This window comes from Zonotrichia albicollis, chromosome 10 (genome assembly GCF_047830755.1).
Source record: "Zonotrichia albicollis isolate bZonAlb1 chromosome 10, bZonAlb1.hap1, whole genome shotgun sequence".
Taxonomy (NCBI): domain Eukaryota; kingdom Metazoa; phylum Chordata; class Aves; order Passeriformes; family Passerellidae; genus Zonotrichia; species Zonotrichia albicollis.
Genome location: NC_133828.1, coordinates 37,083,853 through 37,105,971, shown reverse-complemented (window position 1 = coordinate 37,105,971; position 22,119 = coordinate 37,083,853). Strand labels below are relative to the sequence as shown.

The 22,119-nt window shown below is 43.4% G+C and overlaps 1 protein-coding gene across 11 annotated transcripts in view; it reads right to left on the bottom strand.

Annotated features, from left to right (window-relative positions):
• The window catches only part of KALRN (kalirin RhoGEF kinase), a 463,005-nt gene that overhangs the window by 18,038 nt on the left and 422,848 nt on the right, over positions 1-22,119 (bottom strand). For 10 of the 11 annotated variants that reach the window (XM_074548811.1, XM_074548813.1, XM_074548812.1 and 7 more), the window contains 8 exons: positions 21,622-21,672; positions 21,231-21,308; positions 20,172-20,357; positions 16,907-17,078; positions 12,748-12,986; positions 11,663-11,910; positions 8,294-8,417; positions 6,929-6,988 (listed from right to left, as the gene is read on the bottom strand). In XM_074548811.1, the coding sequence (XP_074404912.1) occupies positions 6,929-6,988; positions 8,294-8,417; positions 11,663-11,910; positions 12,748-12,986; positions 16,907-17,078; positions 20,172-20,357; positions 21,231-21,308; positions 21,622-21,672 (1,158 nt within the window). The remainder of the gene's footprint in view (positions 1-6,928; positions 6,989-8,293; positions 8,418-11,662; positions 11,911-12,747; positions 12,987-16,906; positions 17,079-20,171; positions 20,358-21,230; positions 21,309-21,621; positions 21,673-22,119) is intronic. The other variant, XM_074548814.1, reaches the window with a different exon arrangement.

Here is a 22,119-nt window from a genome sequence, read left to right as displayed (position 1 = left end):
AATAACCCTTCACAATAAAGTAGATACATCTTCAAGATTTATATTTACATTTTGGCTTTATATATAGTTTTCCAAGGTCGATGGCTCAGGGTGCCATTCAAGGAGGCATTTGGGCACATTCAGGTTCATTTTGGTTTCAGAGCCTTTCTTTGCAGCCCCAGGCAAAGCTCTGGTTCCAGCACTGAGACCTCAGGGTCTGCTTTCCCCCTGGCACCACCAGAAAGCCCAAATGAACCAGGCATGACACGGAAAGCACAGAGTCCCTCTGAAGGGTGCAGTTGGTGCTGCCACAGCACATGGGGTGTGGGGAGCACTCCAGGACCCACACACAGCCCCTGGATCCACACACAGCCCCTGGACCTGCAGACAGGAAGAAATTATGGCACAATGGAGTACTGGATGGAAAACATCCTCTGTCCTGTCTGTGCAGGTGAAAAAAAGAGAGATGGATCTTTGTGATTAAGTTGTATCTCTCACACAGCACAGCAAAGGAAGAAAAAGCTGTTTTGTGGGTAACCATTGCTTGCCACTTTCACTCACAGACACCATCTACTTTTCAGCTGAGTAACCCCAGGCATTGGCTCATTTCCACGTACATCTTCATTTTTGTGGTGTTTGGCTTAACTGAAAAATCCTTTCTCCAAAGCTCTCCCCTTCCTTCCCTGCAGCATGCACTAAATTCCCTTATTATTCACTGATCTCCATCCCCGCAGGATTAGAGATCAGGAGAAAGAAACACTAGTTAACACTTTATATTAATTTTATTACTCTAAAGGATTCATTTGAAGATGCAACTACAATGATGAATGTAATAGATATCCCTATAAATAAATAATTCTGCATTTCTAGTGACTTTCAAGGTACAATAATTTATAATAATTGCCTAACCAATTTTTTTTTTCATTGCCTCACCATGGGAATAGCAGAAAGAAAATTATCTCTGCAATGTACTATTGGAAGAGTCTTTGGGTAAAATTTAGATTTTCTTTCCCAAAACTTCATCTGTTAATTAATCAAATGGTACCTAACAACACCCCCCCAGGCACAGCACAGCTTTAGCCTGCTGTAAGCTTAGACAAAATAAAAGTCTGTCTGCATGAGAACATTTAAATGATTTAATACAGCACCTTATTAGGGAATGGGATTTCTTCTGCTTTGAAGGAGGGTGTCAGATGCTGGGGTGAGAAGGGCAGAAATGGGAAAGCAAAGGTTCACAGATCTGCATCCAGGGGCCGGCTCAGTGGTTCCACATCTGCTCCCAGGCCCTGGGGTTCTGCTGCCTCTCCCTGCAGGCTGGCCAGGGTCCTGGGCTCTGGCTGGAGGGTAGGAGCTGGCAGCCTCCACAGAGCCCTTCCAGATAAAGTGCAAGACCTTTGGAGACCATTTCTTCACTTTCCAAATAGGTTTGTAATCCCCGGGGGTGCAGAAGGGGAGCTCCAGAGCGTGTCCTCAGTGCCTCAGAGGATGGGAGCTCATGTGCTGCTTCTCCACACAGCCTCCTGCTGCTGCCAGGGCTGATCCCCTCGTGGACACACCTGCCCACCCCTCCTGCAGCAGCCTGAACGAGGATCCCACAGCCCAGCCCTCAGCTGAGCACCTGTGGCCACGGTGGCCGTGAGCAGGGAAAGGTGGCCCAGGGTCTCATGCTGACAAGGGCAACCTGAAGGAATCCCAGCACAAACCTCTGCACCAGGACAAACTCTTGGGAATGGAACCACAAGAAGCTCTCACTCCATCTTCAGTGTGAGTCCACACCATGCAAACAAAAACCCTAAGGAGATCAAACTCAGTTTGCACTGCATGTAAGAAACACAGATGTACTCTTTTTCCTTTTTTCCTCCATAATTTTAATTGAGATGCGGTAGATTTTTTTTTTAATTGGATGAAATACCTGTTGCATGGCCCAGAGCAGGTTAAAATTTCTCCCCTCTGTGGCCAGCAGAGTTTGTTTCCCATACAGTGACAGCTGAAAATGGAAATCCTAAGCAAGGTAACAAAAGGCAGAACATGAAATGGTCTCTGCTCAAGTAATGTGGGGTCTAACACTGACCAAGCAATGCCAGGCAGCAGGAGGGAGAGGGATGAGATAAAGGAATGGGAGGACAGGTCCAAGCTATTCAATAAAAAGCCAGAAATAGATGTTGCTTCTCCCTCCTCCAGCCTGCACCGTTTCAGGGCTCAGACCAAGCCAGGCACATAAGGCACACACTTGAATGCCTTTGGGGACCTGCAGGGATCTAAGTGACTTACAGCTAGGTCAATTAAGTGTAACCTAACAGTCAGGCTTTAGAAAAGTAGCATGGGGATCTCTCCAGAAACTCTCTGTTAAGCTTATGTTATAAGGACAGAAAGGCATCTGCATCAGTAGCTGCAGAGCCCATTTGCAAAGTGACTCTAACTGCCCTAATTCTTAGCACAATCTTATCTTTCACTTGTGCACACATGCTTTATCTGGTGGGGAGGGAGAAGCCATCCTGCCACGCCAGTGGCCAGTCCCAAAGCGCTCTGCAAACACAGCTCAGCTGCCTGGGAGGGTGCTCACCTTGGCCAGGGTTTGGTCCTCCAGGGCAGGGGTGTCCTTGCCATGCCCACCCCACTTCCTTGGAGGGATTACACCCAGCCCACACACACCAGTGCACAGAAGGGCCCAGATTTTTCCAGTGCCATGTTTCAATCTCATTTTAAGGGAATATATCAAAACCAGGAGTGAGAATATTGCTTTTTCCCCAAAGCATAAGAATAGTCTGCAAACCAAGCCCTCTGTAACAAGGTCAGTGCTTCACCTAAACAGCAGAGGGCATGTTTACTCCAAGACAAGCAGCTGAGCATTTTGTAAACCATTTCATGGCACCTCTTTGTCACTGAGTTAAAACACAATACTGACATATTTGCTCATACTACTCTGTTAGATCTACTCTGGAGGTGGACAACCTCAGGCAGGGGCTGAAGGCATAAAGCACTTGGGAATTCTTGGCCTGAGCTGAGTGGTGACTTGGAGCCAGTGCTGTATCCACCAAAACATTACTTACTCAACCACATGGAGTGTGGGGTTGCTAACACAATATTTCTTCCACAGTGCCTGTTTCCTAGTGCTTATCTTGGTCTAGGTGTCTCTGAGTAATTCTTGACATGCTAAAATGTCACAACTGAAACAAACAGATCAGGAAGCCCAGCATATGTACCTTGGCAGCAGCTCAGCTCACTAATCTAAGGATGGCACTTCACTGACTTGGCCTGGGCTTCATCTCTGCTCTGCACAGCAGAGACACTGGAACAGAGACCAGAGCTCAGTGACAGACATGTGTCACCAACAGCACTTGTAGCACTGCAGCTGGAGTTGTGCAAAATGTCTGGAGCCATGTCAGAGCCCTGCACCTGAGGTCCACCCCAGAGATGGGAGGAGCTGCTGCTGGATTTAGCGGGGTTTAGCTTTTCTAACTGCTGGAAGGACAGTCCCTTACAAGAGAGGTATCCTGATGGCATCTGCACAGCTGCCTTGTGACCCCTTCAGCAATACTGCAACCCCATGAGATGTTACAACACTGAACTGCAGGACAATTAGTTGTGTCATTGTCCAGGACCCCAGACTTGGGTGTGGATACTGATTCACAAGGGCATACACCTTCCCAGAGGTGGAGCTGCCTGTCCCTGTGCAGTTCCTACAGATATGTGGAAAGAGTCCCTGATGATCCTTAAGTGCAGGTTACTCCTGTCCCTCACGTGGCCCTTAAGTGCCTGCTCCTATACTCACACACTTAATGGGTGAGTTTGTGCCTTCTGTTTTATGAAACTACAGCACAAAGCAGAAAACTAGGGGGGAAAACATCAAACTTCATTTCCATCTTTATGCACTTTCATTACATATTAATAAACAAAGAGGGAAAAAACCAGTCACCAAGAGATGCTATTTCTAGTCAAAGCTACAATGAATAGGAAATTCTCCAAGGCCTGTGTGAACAAAAACCCACTAGTGGGATTTTAGCTCTTTTAAACAGTCACCCAGAATTTGTTTCCTGCTCTCACAATATATGTTTTCCACATTTCTTTCTTTGTGTTCCCTTGAAACAAAGGCAAAGTGCTTCCAGAAACCTGGAATCTACTGAATGGACACCACTGTGGTATTTCATAAATAGCAAACAAAGCCAGATCTGAAGGGCTACAGTAGCTGTGGCACTTCATGGGTCCTGTGACTTCCTGATCTCTTGTGCAGGAAGTAGGGTGGAGATAAATTGCACCCACATTTCCAGGTAATTAATATGTTAATATGCTGCTTTGCATGCAGAGACTGCCCTCTCTGCCCTAGCACTGGGTGCATGTTCTCGTGCACGATGGGAAGAGGAGGGGTGGCAGGGGTGACAGTGCCACACCAGAAGCCAGGTCACTGGCCCTGATATTATTACCTGCCTGGAGTGATGACTTCACCTTAATGACACAGGAAAGGCACCTCTGGGTGTTGCTGGCCAGGACACAGCTCTGCTGTCACCACTCCCAGCATCTGTAACACCCCTCACGAGCCTGGCCACCTGTGAGGACAGCGTGTCCCCTCTCCTTGGGCTGTCACATTGTCCCCAGCTGCCCTGGGCACTCAGTGGACATTCCACACAGAGCAGGGAAAGCAAAACCAGGAGAGATGCAGATATTCACTGCATACACAGGTGGGCTGGAGGGGCAGCACAGCTGTCTAAGTAATCTAAGTCCAGCACACGAGGCCTAGAAGATTGAAGAACCCCTAAATCAGGCTCTGGTGTTGGAATTAGCCTGTTTTGCCTCTGATTTAATTGGAAAAGGCTTTGGCCTCCCAAGCTGTAATGTAGACTATTTATTGTAACATGTTTGGAAAGGAGAATCAAAACACTCATAAATGAAAGAAAAGGGAGAGCAGTCATTGCTTCCAGTAGGTGAATACCTCAGACCTTTACAGACCAGGCTTCCCCATGGCCTCTTCTAGGGTTTCACCAGCATTTTATGAGCCCGCCCTTGCTCTGCTCCCCCCAGATGATTTATTTAGTTTATACTGGGTATAAGCAATCCCTTCCCCCCAGTATTTCTTAGCCAGACCAACAAGATGACCACACTCAATCCTGGCTGCAGATGTACTAAAACCAGCACAAAGCAAGGGCTGTGCTGCTCCTTGCAGGGCAGTGTGACCTTAGCAAGTCACCCCACAATTGTTCTCTTATTTTCTCTTTCTCTGCTGTTTTTTATTTGCTCAGCCCCAGAGAGTTTTGCCAGAAGCAAACGTGAGCTTTCCAAGCCATGAGGAATAGTGTGGCTGCTGGGGATTGCAGTGCAGTGGCACTGCCACCTCCAGTAAGTGACCTGGGAGATGCAGGACGGGGCTTTCTGAGTGTAAACAGTCACACACAAGGCACACAGCTACTCCCCCAACAGCAGACTGATACCACAGCTGAGACTTCACATTGGTGTCTTCTGGTTTAAAAAGAAAGGCTTTTTTTCTCCTGAACTTCAGAACAGTAGACTGTACCATGGTAAAAACCCAAATCAAACCATCAGAAAGACTAGAAATGCTGACAAGGCAAGGATTCAGACACCTCCCACTGGAAATTCTAAACCATCTGGTTTTCCTCCTGTTGAACAAAGTCAAAACACAGAAATCCTCTGCAAAAGAACAGTGATTTTCACCCAGCTCTGCACAATCACCCTTGTTTCAGCCACCTGTTGGTCCACAGAACAATTTTCAGTGAATGAAAATCACACAGACTTCTGTGTAATAATGGGCACTGCCTTATAACAAATACACACACTCTTTGAAAATGCAAACACCCTCCTGAGAATAATGCAGCTTTTGAGGTGAGGACCATTCACTCTCCAGGATGTCAGCTGGGTCAAAAGCTTTCCTTTTGTACACAATTAATCCCAACACAATTAAAATAAAAGCAAGCTTTCTTAAATAAAAGCAGGTTAACTGCCTAGGTGGTGCACCTCAATGCCCTTCTCTCTCTTTTTTATTTTCCCTTCAGGAGGAAGATCAGCTTTCTTTTGCAGGATGTTTATAGTGCAGTCTGGCTGACAGCATCCGGGAGATTCTGCTAGGACACAGATATCTCTGTTCTCCAGTGACCTGTCCTGTCATCACCACAAAATCACCAGCTCTCTGCACCATGTCCTTGCCTGTTTCAGCAGGAATCTCTCTCAGCCTTGGAAAAATGTACAGAAATGCTTTGTGTGGTCACTATAAACAAGAGAAAAAACCGCCAAGGATTCTGCTAGATCTTAATTGAGGAGAATCAGACACATAACTCTTAATGATTTAAGTTCTCTCAGGCTCTCTCAACAAGGCACTCCACTAGAACTGGTGGTTTCACAATGGAAAAATAGTGGCATAATGTAGCATAATGTAGCATTTGGGTCCACCGATCTGCATCAGCCTTCCCTGAGACACAGGTACATTGACACAGCTGGTTTTACCACTCCCCTTCAGTACCTTGAAAGAAATGCAACTCCCACTCTGCTAAGAAAAAAGGGAAATGTTGTCTTTTCTGACTTTCTAGACAAAATACTGGTTGTGGTACAACAACATTTGGCCTGACTGGCAGCTCAAGTATATATTGCCAGGGCAAAGGGTGTTTTTAATATAGAAAGATGCTACATTTATCAGCAGTTGACACACTTGCATTATTGTTGGAATGAGGTCTCAGGTGGGAAGCAGAGGCTGAGGGTGGCTGTGTGAGCCTCCAGCTCAGCAGGAGCTTGTTACTGAGCTCCCTCCACTGCTCCCACTACAAAGGAAGGCCAAACTCCAGTTCAAGGCTTGGCAAAACCAGAATTGACACTTTTTGTGACTCACACTAAATTGGCACACATATCTGCAAGCAATACAGACCCACCAACTCCCCTTGCAGCAAAGGCATTTCAAAACAGACTCATGTTTTTGGGACAAAATAATCACAAGGATGATTGTCTCTACCTCCATACTAGTATTGGGGTCAAGGTCATCACACTCTGATTCCTCTGAGCTGTTTGTCTCCTTGTTTGGCAGCATGAAGAGGAAGAAAGAGAACAAGAGATTAGAAAAGAGATTGGTTAGTCAGGGCAGAGCAGCAGATTTGTGAGCAGCATGGAAATGGGTAACGGTAGGGAAAATGCTCCTGAAACACAAACAAAAAACAAACTGACAACAAAACAAGGGAAGCAAAGGCAAAGACATGCTTTTGCCAGAGGAGCAGCAGTGATTCTGCAATTCATTCAGGTAGTGGAAACAAGGAGGAAGCAAGAGGAGGAAGAGCTGTGCCACCATGCTGGAGCAGCGCTTCCCACGGACCCAGTGCTTCCTCATCCCCAGGGATGCAGTGCCAGGGCTCCTCCCTTTGCACATGCCAGGGCTATCGCACCAGGCTTGTTGGGCAGGAAGCCTCTGCAAAGGAAAACACTTCATCATGGACTCTCCTGGAGAGGGGTGGATCCAAAGGACATGCTCAAGTGCTTTCCTGCATCAAGGCTGGGCTTTGGTTGTGTCAAAATCACAAGTGTTTGCTTGCCTCTGTTGGGAGGGAAAGCCCCAGATTAGTCCTGAGCAGGCCTCATGGTCGGTTTATAGGGGTGGATCCTCTGAGTTGGAGCACAGTAGTCAGGCACCCAGAGCAGAAGATGGAGCTTAACCCCACAGTTCTCAAACTTTTCCATACTGGGAGATCTCAGAGAAAGAGAGAGAGACGCAGACACACAGACACACACAGACGCACACGCACACACACGAGACCTTCTCCTGGCAAGGCAGAGTCAGCATCTCTGCCCTGTCTGATAACATGGAAAGAAAAAGGTCATTGAGACCATCTCCCTAGACCAGAAACCTTAAGAATCCCATACTGGGAACCCCTTATCTTAACATCTGGTGAAATATTGACCTAAAGAAAACTCATCAGCAAGGCCACTGGTCCACCCAGTGGCTTTCTCACTGCTGCAGCTGCTCTGATGAAACAGATCAGAGGTCAGTAAATCACTAGTGTCCCAATTTTAAGTTATTTAACCCTGTGTATAGTTGGGTTTCTTAATGAAGATTACTTACTTGCATGTGGGATGCCAGGAAAAAGAAAACAAAAAACAAAGACTGCATTTTATCTTGCATGCAAAAATCCTGCTAAAATGGATACTACAAAAAAGGACCAAAAAAAGATAACTGAAGTTGAAAAAAAAAATCAAAACAAAACAACAAAAAACTGAAACCCAAACTCAAAATTGCCACCCCCTCCCTCTCTCAGGAGAGGATGCTACAGGGGGTGGAAAGGATGGGAAGCAGGAGAGCAGCACAGAGCTTTCAGATGGCCTTACTCACTTTAACAGAGACTTTGTTCCCCAGAATATCCTTGGATTTACGAGGCCCATTGGCTTCATTTTTGCCACTGCTCTCCTTTTCCGCCCGCTTTCTCATGCGCAGGGTATGCCATGAACATGACTTCCTGTTGTACCAAAAAACGCAGCAATCAAATGGCAAATCATAGCAGCAAGGAAGGTTTTGGAAAGGGGAACCAGCATCCACATTTGCAACTACTGCAATTCCCTAGAAGGTAAAAGCCACTGGCAGGCAATATGCCTGTCTCAATCTCAGCAATGAGAGCTGAAGTTAAAAACCAAACCAAAGAGTTCTGCAAAGCAGATGTTGTGCCACACTTGCTGTTTAAATGCATGGAGCAGGGAAAAAATGTCCATGATGGAAGCACAGGCAACTCAAACTTGGTCGTCTGGTTTCAGGGACTTTGTCTTGCATTGCCACAAATAGAGATTTATTTTAATTTTGCTACATTTAAAAGACCAACCTGGTCCTTAGTCTCGTTGGTTGAAAGTAGTGTAACAAATATAAATATATAAGGATGGTTTTAATAGATCAGTCAGTATAATAAACTTTAAAAAATTAAGAAATTCAAGTTGTTGTTGCTAACTACATGTTTCTCAGAACACAAACAGCTCAATAAATAGGAACTGTATTATTAATTTTCCAAGAGATAAGTAATTTCCTAGAATGACAAGCTCTGCTGTGTCTCTCAAGATCAAGAATTTCCCATTTGACTTTGCCAATCCAGTTAAAGAGGAGATCAGTCAGCCATGGCTTTTGGCTAGCATTACAGCAGGCACCATTTCCAGTAAATTTTTCACCCTTTATTACTGCTCCTATGACCTTATTCTTGGAAAAAAATAAAAAAAGAACAATATCAACCATTGTAAGAGCAATGCTGTGTTGACAAGAGAATTGCATATCAAAGCAGACATAAGAAAAAATCAAACCAGTTCTTAATATGGGTTTCATTTGGTTAAAATAGTGGACAGGCTGGGGGGGAATTTGGGGAGGGGTATGTTGTCCAAAGCATAAAGCTCTCAAAACAGCAGTGTGATGAGCTGGGATCCAGGTTCAAAGCATCTGCCCACCTTTAAGTCATGCAAATTTGATTTGCATGTTTAAGCCCAATGTTTGGCACATGTCACGTCTACAGTACCTTGACACATTTTACAAAGGAAGTTGTATGAAATCCAGGGATCACCTGTGATGCCAATAAAACGCAGTATGTTAGCAAGGTAGGACCCACAGGATGCCCCACACAGCCGACGCTCCCCCATGAACACTGCGGCTGCCTCCTACGCGCCTCCTGCTCTTCCCTCAGCACCTGATGGGAGCTGTACCACGGCTCAGGTGAGGAACCAGCAAACCCTGCCACAGCCACGAGACTCAACTGGGGCATGACAACTGTTTCTGCAACCAGGATAGGAGCCTGCACTAACTCAGCCTGTGAGGGCAGTCGTGTCTGAGCACAGGGAGCACCAGAACACCCCGCACCACTCAGACAGGCACTGAGTGCTGACTGGAATTTGGGTGTTTCTGGACAAAGTCCAAATGTGAACTGCACAGCAGGGGAAGTTATCCAACACTTCAGGACTGGTATGTTTTCCTTTAGGATATATAAGAAGCAAGAACATGGCAGATGGGGGTCCCTGATCTATATAATGAACATAAGTGAATAATTCATGGTGCCAACACCGCTGGATTGACTGTATATCTTGTGTACAGTATTTGTCACAGAAGAAACAGCTTTATTACTTAAACTAAGCAGTCACTGTGATCTGGCAGACCAGATAGGGTTGAAGATAGCAAAGCCCCAGGTTGTTTTTTACTCATAGGACTCCTATTATTCAAGCATCTTTTTGTTTTCAGGGTTGTTTTAGCTGTTTGATTCTCAAAAACATCATTTAGGACTTTAAATCACACTGCAGTGAGAAAGAAGTGCAATTCACGTGTCTTTCAATTTTGTTACACCTTCCTGGCCACAATTCATCTGCCTACAGAATTTGATGCAGAATTTTACTGTACAGCTGCCATGAAATCAGTCTTCACCAGGAGTCTGGTACCGTGGATGATTCTAAGGGCACGTGGTTGCAAACTGTGGCTAGAGAGGAACCCGGGAATGGCCGTGGCGGATGTGCAAGAGATGTGCCAAGCAATTCCTTTGGCTTAACATGCAATTCCAGGTAGCATTCATTACTGACTGACAGGTAAAGTCATCATTTCTCTTAACTGAAACGGCAGCAGAGATCAAGTTATTATTTTTAGTGAATCTGTCACAAAATCCTTCCTCGTGTTCAATTCTGCGCCTTGAGGTATTTGTGTAAGGTAACACAATTTGTAGCATACATCATGCATTACCATCTAGTAATTTTAGATGTTAAAAGAAATCAACAGGTATTACTGAAAAGAGGGTTGTACCTTCTGTATTTAATACCAAAAAACCACTTCCTTGCATTAGTCATTTCAGACTGACAAATTTCTAAAATCAGAAAAGAAAAATATATACCCACACATTTGTTAAATAAGCAACAAAATATTATAAACAAAATTAAAATCAAATCAAAACAAAACAAAAACAAACAAAAAAGGGTCAAACTAATTGTTTTACCTCATTAAAACATGCTCATAGTGAAAATTTATTTTACATATTTAAAATAGTACATTTAAAATTAGTTACATAACAGGTACAATGATGAACATTGCGACTATTCATTATATTGCACAACCTGACTTCATCAATGTGAGTTTGTTTCTTTTTTTTTTTAAATAGTGCAAAATACTTTTTACAGGAATGTACTTGGATGGGGGTCTTGCAAACAAAAAAAATATATTACAAAAGTTACTGCAAACAGAAAAAAACCCAAAACAAATGAAAAAAAAAAAAAGAAGATAGATACAAGCTGTACAAGGAAATTGCCATAGACAACAAAATCTCTCCTCCTTGAGAAGCAAACCTCAGTCCAACACAGAGCCTGGATTTTTGTGTTTGTTTTTTTTTTTTTTTTAATCTAGATGCTGTTATAACCAATATATAGATTAGTAACTTAATACAACATAAATATAAGTCCAGTCCAAGCAGGTCCATGTTGGTGTAAAATGGTGTCACATAAAGCATATCTTTAACCGTCTATGGTTTTATTTCTCTCCAAAGTATAAACAAAATCCCACAAAATGAAAATAAGCAAAACCCGAGCTATCCACCATGGCTGCCCGACGCTGCGGATTGACCACTCAGCTTGTTCCAATGGCACTGTAGATAAAAATCAGCAGGATTTCCCTACCATTTGGGTTTGTTTATTTTTATTCATTTATTTTATTTTCCTCAAAAAATCCACATAGTGCTCCCAGCGAAGCCAATAGGGCACTTACTTGATGCTTCCATCGCTATTATCTGTAGTGGATTTAGGGAGGGGAGCCAAGATACTGCCAGGGATCCATCCTTCAGCAGCTGGAGAGTGGTCGCTTGCAGGCTGGTACACCAGGAACATGTTCTGCTGGTTGATAGCAAGGATCTGAACCACCTCTCCTTGATTCACACAGATCTCATCCTCCTTCAGTGCATAGTAATCTTTAATCACCACCATGGAAGAGGTCCCATTGCACCCTCCCAAATCAGTCTGCAAACGGACACAACACAAACCCATGAGCGGCCGGCGCGGAGGAACCTGCCCTTTCTGGCAGCAGTCCCACTACTTCATGTCCAGCCTAACCAGACCAGGGAAAAGGACACAAAACACTTGGAAGTTCACATTGGCAGAAAAGGATTTTAAAGATCTGAATGTGGCAGTAACCTAATACAAACCAGTCTCCTATTTCGCATCACCCATGTGTCCCTGGGTGTTCTCATCTGCAGGGGTATCACAGATGAATGGTCTGTGCTGAGCCAAATGGGGAGAAAGACAAATGAAGCTGAGTGGATACTCACAGTTAAATATAGGTCAGATGGAAATTGGCTTTGGTCAACCTCAGACAGCAGCAGGGTCCAGACACGGTTGGTGGCCACTGACTCTTTGGTGGTTTGTGTGCAGCGCACCGGTACCCCAATTATACCTTTAGCTGGCACCCTGCAAGCTGTTATGTGGGAAAAGGTCTAAGATCTTCCCTACCACAGACTTTTTCAGGAATAGGTGGGTAATGGCTATCAGAGAAGCCTGAATATTACTTCTGCCAGTACTGGAAATGGATATCTAGTTCACAGATCTGCAAGCACAGTACCCTGAAAAACATCGAGATCAGTGCTTAAGGGTCAGGCTCTGTCTCTGTTTCCAGATGAAGTGTCATCCATGTGGATGGCAGGACTTTTCGTGTTTAATCCCAAATCACATGTTACCCCATTGCTTCAGTACGTCAATTCCTGTTGACCTGGTTAGCTGCTAATGAAAGATAACATCATGGATCACCTGTGGCACAAGAAATGGGCTGTGAGATCATGTTTTATTAGATGAGCTCAGTACCTTGCTTTGTTCATACTTGTCTCCGGGCTGTGAGTGCTCATACCCTGTGCTGCCATTGGAGGTAGATATCTTCAGGGGTGGGAGAGATGGGTTACGGCTTGTAGCCTTCAGAGGCTTCTCAGAGCCTACTGGAATAGAGGAATGGGGCCTGGTGTTGGGCTGGGGGACCCTGCCGGCCTGGGGCCGCAGCACCGCCGAGCTGTTCTCCTTGCGCTGGTACTCGATGGGCGACTGCAGCGCTGCAAGAGAGGACAGGAGTCAGCCACCTGCTCCAGCAGCGCTGCCAGGGGCTGCAGAGGAGCTCCAGCAGGTGGGATGGCTCAAACACAACAGACTCATGTGCTGCAAACCAAACAGGAACAGGAGATCCTGCCCATGGAAGCACACGGGGCATTCACGGCCAGACAGGACACAAGCACCTCACACACTGCTGTGCACGGACTGAACACAGCACCCCATGCTGATGTGAAGAACAGCTTCTCTGACCTACACAGTGAGTAGGCTGAAAGTTTGCCATTTATAGCATACATAATTGCATTCATTTTCTTTGAAATCGCACAAATTCATCACATCCTCTAGTCAAAATAAATGAAAGCCTGACTAAGAGACACACAGCACATTTGCAGTGAATTTTGCTAACATCAGAAAACACAGGTCAAGACCTCCAAGTCTCATTTGCATATTGCCAAGAAAGTGTGACTATTAAGTACTCTTTGGATGCGATGCACTGCAACTTGGCTCTCAATGTGCTTTCTACATGAACTGCTCTGGTTCAAGGGAACTGCTGGAACTGGCCAGCAAGTCAGGAAGTATAGATGGCACCAAGACATTAATCCCAGCAGTCCAAACCTCTCCAGAAAACACCCAACAGGCAACACTAAACAGCTTCATAAGCCATAAAAAATAAAGTCTGCTTGTGAGAGTAGATTTTATAGTCATGGAGAGAGCTTGCACTGGGAAGTGGTAGGATAAAAATTCCAGACCATAAAGAAATAAATAATCTGTTATGTTTGGAGGAGAAGGGATCAGGGCTGGGACTCACAGTGAGCAGATTTGCTGGACTCAGGCTACCAGCCCCAGACCTATGGGCTTGGTTTTTTGCATGTCATGTGGCTTTAACAGATGATTTATAGTTGGTTAATACTGTGTACATGCATCAGACTAAACCTACTGGAATGCAGAGAGACTAGTCTAGCAAGGGGCAGACAGAGGACATAATGTCACAGCATCAGCCCCACCAGGGAACCACAACAGAAGGAATGTCTTTCCCAACAAAATGAAAAGGAAAGAAAAACAGAAAGCTCAGCACCATACAGCACACTCTCTAGCATTCCCCTTCCAGAGAAAGGCAGGACAACTCAAGAAATCACTAAAGAACAAATGACTGGAAAAAAATCAATCAAGGAGGATGCCAGATCACCATTATCTTCAAAAGGACACAGACAGATCTGTAGCAATCTGGAAGATTACTTGTCTCTAAAACCTGACCCTTGTCACAAAAGCAGGCTGTATTTTATGCCCCAGTGACTGCCAGTTTCACTTGCTTACCTCAGCTGCAGCTGAAAATGGTTTGGTCCTGCTGCAGACCAGCCACAGAGGGCAAGGAAGGCTGGGGAGAACTTTGACAATGATTTTGAGAGTGACATTTTTCTCCTGTATACAGTAAATAAGGCTGCAAGGTAGTTAGCAGTAAGATCTGAATGGATACTTCTCAATATATCTTGAAACAATCCACAGTACTCAGTACTTTTAAAGGGTATTTAGCTGAGTGTTCATTTCTGACTGCTAATTCCACCATGAGCTATCACAGTGATGCCTGGCTTCCATCCTCCTGTTAAACATCTGTCAGTACTCTTACAAGCTTCTGGCAAAAGTCAGTGTCCATCTACTTGCATGTTCTCTCTTTCTCTTTCAAATTCCCCCCACAAAACATGATTAAAAGAAGATACAGATGGATGGCATTTTCCTTATGAAACATGTCCAGCAGTGACAGACTTTCATTACAGCTTGCTTCTTAAAGAACAATGACAACAGCCCATCATTTGATGTACAGCCTGTTTCTCAAGTTTAGCAGCTTTTACTTTTCCATTGAAAAAAAAGAAAAACTTGAATTTAACATTTTTACATTAATGAAGTTTGGATGCAAATCCCCTGCTTTGTACACAGCCCCTACTCTTTAGGACTTCCCTGGTGAAGAGAGAAAAATCAGAGACAGCTTGGGCGAGAACTCAAGGGGAATATTTTGTTATTAAGTTTACAGAGCATTGGCTCAGGGTAGATTTAATATGATTTTAAGGACAGAAAACATCTGCTTTAATGAAATGCAAAGCTAAAGAACATATTTAAAGATTAGTCAGCCCCAATAAGATTACATTCTAAAAGCCACTTAAAATATTCTGGACTGGACAGGCTTTACTGGATACAGTATCATTTTCTTGGATCTTATTTATAATTTTAAGGTAAATCCTTAAGCTTGTGTTTTAATAGAAATCTATTTTTACTTTTGCTTTAGAGATAGTAATGTTAATGTTCCTAACCCATCAAACTGCTTGCTGGCCTCATAGAAGATAGGCTGGATAGGGGCTATGAAGATGTCTCAGTAGAAAGAAAGGCTCACAGGGCAGTAAGTCCTGTGAAGATAAGATGGAATACTTAAAAAATAAAAAGAGCAAGCAAGAAAGATATGGAAGGGACAGAAATACCCTGCATTAGTGCCTGCAGAACTCTCACAAGGCTTTAAAAAAAAAGTCTGCAGCTAACTGTTAGTGGAACTTATTTTTATTCCAATAATTCCAAAGGAAATTCCACTGTCATAAACCCATCAAGTTCTGATACCAACTGGTCAAAATGAAGCACTTAGACTCTTCATCTCACCAGTGTATTTAAGGAATCATTTTGCCATGGCTGTATGAGGCTGTTTCTATTCCAAGTCACAAAAACCCAGTATCAAGTTGTGGCATCATGGGTGAAATATATTTCCCTTCTCAGCTCAGCCAGAGATTCTGAACTGTCACAAACAACTTTTGCATGTAACCCCTTCCCAGTTAACTTCTGAAAAGTAAAATTAAACTGAATTAAAATTTTTAAAACCTCCACATTGAAGAAAAGGGGACCTTTGATGTGAACTGAAAGAACCTCTTTCTATTTTGCAGCAAAAAAATCCACAAAACCAAATAACAAACTCGCTCCCCTAAAAAAACCACAAAACCTAACATATTGTGCCAAGCCCAAGCATCTTGATTGAAGCAAATATGTTTTATTATTGAACATGTATTAAGCTATTAAATATAGAACTCTAATATAAGCTCTATGAAATAAGCTGTTATGCAATGAATAGTGCAAAGCAATCTTGGAGGCATCCAGAGCTACTTTGTTGCTTCCAAACAAACAAAAGAGATACTATTTTTAGATTCTTTGTCTAGTCCTGTTCCCTTCTCTCACCCTTATCCGCTCAGGAGCAGGAACAAGCTAAAATTGTTAACTGAATCTGATTCCTCTGTATTTTCAAATGACACTTTTGTTGGTTGTGTGTGGATCTCGGTTTTGAGAGTTTTTTTTTTTTTTTGAAACATAGCTTTAATTTGAAATATTGTTTCAGACCACCTCAGATCTATTTCTACAGAAAGCTGATACTTTGGAAAGGCCCCTTTCCACGCACAGCTCCCATGGTTCCTAGGAGAAACAAGCCCTTCCCCTTGTTTCCTTGCTCTTTCCTTTGTTTTGCTTTTTTTTTAAATTGAAAGCTGCAGCAGCCCTGCAGAGCTGGGACCTGTAGGGGGGTGCACGGTGGGGCAGCCTTCATCCCACCTCACATCCTCAGCTGGCAGCACACAGGGATGGCTAACAGGAGGCTCCTGGGGATAAACCTTGCTCTGAGTAAATGAGAGATGCTGTGTAGACACAGTGGCAACCTGGCTTCATCACAATCTTGAGATGGCTTCAGATTTAAAATCTCACTGTACAATGGAAAGCAATAGGTGGCAGAGCCCTGCAAACCCCAGCACAAAAGCACCACTCACGGAGGGACCTGAGGAACATGAGCCCAAGTGACACATGCAGAAGTGGCTCAATGATTTTCTCAGAGGAAAGAAGGACATGAAGATTCTAAATCCCATTTAGCACTACAGTTTGGGAAACAGAGCAAAGAGCATGTACATACCGTTTAGGAAATCACGCTGTGTGTCCAGGACCTGGTTGATGTCCTGTACCCAAGCTTGTTTAATTTCTGGATTAGCTGCCTGCAAAATGACTCTCTCTGATGTTTCCCGGCTCATTAGAGCAAACTTGCAGGGATCATTGTCCACATTTTCTTCAATGATAAGGTAGTTCATCTGAAACAAGCCAAGGTAAGCATTTTACAGGAGCACGAGCTAACATTACACAAGAATCAAACCTGTTGTGAAATGTTCCTGAAAATATTTAAGTGCAATAACAAAGTGTTAGATCATAATAAGAAGAATTTGTCTCATCTAGATATATCCAGATAAATCTAAATCTTAAATATGGTGCTTAATAAAGCTCTGACAGATGTACCAGACACCCACCCGCCTTGTCTTGAATTACAATTTCTATTTTAAGTAACACAGAACCTGACTGATGTCCTTTAAATTTATTGAAACCCATAAATAGAACAAAACTGTTCCTATTAATATGTTAATAAAGTCTATCAGTTCTCCAATTTAAATAAGTGTTTATATTTCTTGTCCTTTGATAAGAAACTCTCAGTCATTAGAGCATTTTAAAAATGGAATAGGCTGTGCACAGGGATATAATGAAAAAAAGAGCAATTCTCCCGTGATGCTCCAACAGATCTTATTTCTAGCAGATTAGAGTCATCTGTGTGTAATCACTTCACTTGACTGTAGTCACAGATACTCTTTCTGGAAATCATATGGATGGGAATTTTGGCTGCTGTCCTGCCCTTGGGAGGCTTCTGTTTTAAGTGTACTCATAACTTCAGCTTTTCCTGAGATACTTAGAGTAGTAAACAAGAATAAGTTGGCATAGCCTCCCAAAAAAACAAGAGAGGGAGAGTCTTCACAAGCAGACAGCTCTGAAGACTAAGGCAGTAATGTCCCCTAGAAGAAATCCATCTCTAATTGCTCTGAGTATCTGTCAAGGTATGGAAATCCACTCCTCATCAGAATATTGTCCAGCATTCAAATTGGAAGATGGAATTAGCATCTTCCTTTGCTCCTGAGGGTCCCTGTGAAGTTCAGTGGCAAGCAGGAACTCCCCTGACATGAGGACACGGAAAGGACAAGGACATAGACACACAGGTGGCCTGGACAGTGCTCTTGCTCCTGATCTGAGCTGATTTCCTCTGGTTGATAGCCAAACCAATCCTGGTATGACTCCAGGTAAAAGATGTGCAGAGTTCCTAATCTCCTATTTGTGTCTCAGGGAGATGCATTCATCAAGGCTTCCACTTTGGTATTTTGAGAGCCTGAAAGGTATCCAACTGAGCAGCACCTGAGAAGGGATGTGCCATTTCTCAACACTAAGGACCTGATTGTGTAAAAAATAATTCTTTCTAATGCAGGACAAGATGCTGAAGCTTCTGTCACAGTTAGAGGGTGACAGACCTCGGAGAACAATATCTGTGAGTCCCATCTCACTGACAGACCAGAACAGCTGCATTTGAAGTCAGGTGCATGCTTTGCTCTGTGGCTGTGACAGAGAAAGGAAATGGGATCTGTGGTGCTGGCTCAGGGGAGGGATGCTCAGGGCCCAGGGAGGCAGGGGATGCTCCTGCCCCACTGAGAGCCACAGCTCTTCCCTCTGGGAAACAGATAAATGCAGAAGCACTGAGAAGCTCAAGTGGGGGCTGGGAGGGAGGGTGTGAGAGCTGCTGGCACACAAACTCCATGCTGAGGTGGGGGAGACTCACATGGAGCCACAGGGGATCCCACACTTGCAGGAGACACTCAACAGGAGAATGAGATGTTTGCCAAGCAGAAGAACAGGGACTGGAAAATTATCACACAAAAATTTTAAACTCAGGCAGTGGGAACAGCATTCCTTTCATAGGCTGTGTAACTAGAAAAGCAACTCATACCCTTGAGGCAAGCTAATTTTATTAACATTAGGAGAGATTTATTTTTCTCTCTTTATCTACAATACACAATTCAGGAATTGTTTCCTGCAGATAAAAGCCTCATTGTTATATATACAATAAACTGAAGTAAAAATGATTCATACTATTTCCATCTCCAATTTTAATAATGTTTTAAATCAGCAAAAAAGATAAAATCAAAGCTGATCATCTAAATGAAGATGATTGTTTATTTGTACACTTTGGGTTTTCCCTTTATGGCCTATTATTTGGTTAGAAACTATAAAATACACTGACTTGCAAATGGATATAGACTTTTCAGTAAATGCTGCTGTTTCCATCAACCAAGAAGACAACCTCATTTCAGTAAATATGCTGTTTACTGTAAATTTGTTTAGTTATATATGTTAATATGCATTATTTCAGCTGATATTGTTCTCTTCTATTTCATATTAATGCACCATTTAAGACTTAGAGCAAACACAATACATTCCCCCATGTCTCTTAACCTGTATCTTTGAAAAGGAAATCAATGCCAGACTGGTTTCTCAGCTTTGAACAACCCAGAAATTCAAATGAATCAGTGATTTTGCTCTTTCTGCAGGCACAGCAAAGGCTGTTCTACCAGGAGATGTGCAGCACTCATTCACTTTCACTGACCATTTCACAGGTTACCTTTGCATTTGTTAAACAAAGAAGTATTTCCACTGACTACTTTCAGCTTTTACTTTTAGCCCCAGCCCCATAATCTGGACAGATTATTTAAAACCAAAATTATTTTTTCAAAACTCTCTTTATAGTTTATCTGGTTTTGTAATTCCTCACAGCTGTATTTTTAGAATTGTGTGTGGTTTTATTTGTCTTTGAAACATTCTTGCAACATCCAAATTTGTACTAAGAGCCCTCATCCAAATTAGGGAGAGTATTTCCAGAAATATCGTATTAAAGGCTTGGTACTGACTTAATAGTTTGGCCTAAAATGACTGTTTTGGATACTGCATCTTCATTTACCTTTTATGATCGTGCATAAAAGCAACTATTGTAAATGTCATTTGACTACTGTACCTTCATTTACCTTTTATGATCAAGCATAAGAGCAACTATTGTAAACGTCCTTTGACTACTGCAGGTTTTGTAGCAGTATTTGCTAATTCAGAGCTATGAATGATAGAGGATCTGCTCTGGCTGTGTTCCTTGTAAAAATTACCCAATAAATTTAGACACCCAGTGGTCTAGAGATGGTCTTAAGCAGCTTCTGATCCACTGAAAGGTAAATGCAAACGTTTTCTGCACATTGCTGTCCCCCTATGACAGACTGAACCTTCCATGACCATCAAACAGAATATGCTCCTCCCTCTGCATTTCTTACCTTTATGCTCTTCTTGAACATGTAGCCTGGAGTTAGAGATCCTTTTCTAAGGAGCTCACTGAAGATAACTATTTGCTCAAAGAGAAACACCCTGCGCTCCTTGGGCCGGGACTGCACCCCGGAATCCTGCTCTGTCACGTAGAAGGTGTCCTGCTGCAGCAGCTTGCCTTGAGCTGTCAGCTTGCCCTGGGAAGCAGACAAGGCACCAACATCACAAACCCTGACCCACTGTGATCCCACAAGGTGATATGCTCTATTTCATGCAGCCCAAGTTTTCCAGGCAGCCCTGCATTCACGTGAGACGCATCATGTCCCCTCTGAGTTACCAAAGCAGCAATCCTGTAAATGGTGACCTCAGCTGAAGACAAACAACAGAGGTTTTCCTTGCTCTCATTGCTACTGTGTATATAAAACCAACAGCAAGAGATCTCAAGCAGCCTTTTTGTATGCTTAATTCCAAATCTTGTTCCCATTATGTTACTTAGTGCTCCAGCCAAGAGCTCTCCACTATGCCCTAAGCCAGCAGTCACTGACACAGCACCTCTGAATGTGCAAAGGCCAGGACCTACCTGTTTGCAGTGCATAAGACACTAAGACAAATCTTAATTCATTTTGGAGATAAAGCCTCTCCCCAAAGCCTATACTGGCTTATTTACAAGCCACAAGCTGCACCCTGTGGGGTTGTAACTCCCAAGCCCCCTCCTGGATGTTGCTGAAGCTGTTGTTAACATGTTAATAATGCCAGGTGATTTTACTAATAGGCAGGGCAGGTTGGTTCATCACTTATTTTGCTCTAGTAATAGATATAATAAGTCTCATTAAAGCTTGCAGAAGCTTTTACAGACCTCATATTTTGAAGAAACAATATGAATTGTGACAAGTTTAGAGTGAGAGGTGTGTCATTCCCCCACCTTTGAAACATCACCAAAGCATGCAGCTCAGCACTGCAGAAGAACAAGCCCTAGATAAGTAGCTTGAGTAGATTGCAGAGACAATCATATAAAGAGAAAGTGATTTTCCTTGCCTAGTTATTATTAGAAGAAGAATGCAAATGCATACCTCAAAGCCTTGGAGGCGACCCAGGTTCATCATGTCATTGCAACGTTTTGGTACAAGGCACATTAATTCCACTGCTTTCTGTTGAGGCAAAGGGATGTTGCATTATTACAAGGGAACCAGAGGGCTCCTGAAAGCACAGTGTCAAAGAATGAAGTTCAATAGCACAATTGCTGTGCTCATGGCAAGGCCCTCATGAATAGATGTCTAAAAGAGGATGGTGCAGGATGAAAATGCAGGACTGCGCCGTCATCTTTTAGTTCTGATTTATCTAAGAGAAATACCACATTTAGAATACCAGCAGGATCTTCAGCTATTGTCAAAGGAATACTGGGGTTTTCATTTCTCCACACAGAGTCCCATTAGCCCTATTGTCCAGGGCATGAAAATGTACCTCTATCTCAGAGCACTCCAGACCAGCTTTTTCACTGTACCTCAGGAAGTCCTGGAGAAAGCAGAAAGGTTTGCATTAAGGCACTTCAGGAAAGAGAGAACAAAAGGCACCAGTTTGAAAAGGAAAAAAGCATATTCAGCATGTGATTTTCTGAGAAGAAACTTGCTAATATTAATAAATTCATCTTCAGAGATTGCTGAATGTCATAACCACTTTAGAAATACGGAAAAGGGGCGTGGATGGTTGTTGAGAAGATCACAGAAAAAAGGCAAAGCTGGGGTTAGACCTTGGGATTGCTTATTTGGTCCCTGTCTTAAGCCACAAGACCACACAAACACACACACATGAAGATTTTTCTTTTCCTTTTGGCATTTTGGGGAACACACTGCTCTGCCTTTGCTACTGTGCAATTCCCAAACCTGGGCTGATGGCAGCCTGCTAGGGTACAGTCCGAAATTGAGGAGAAACCAGCTCAGAGCCCTGGTGCTGCTGGAGATT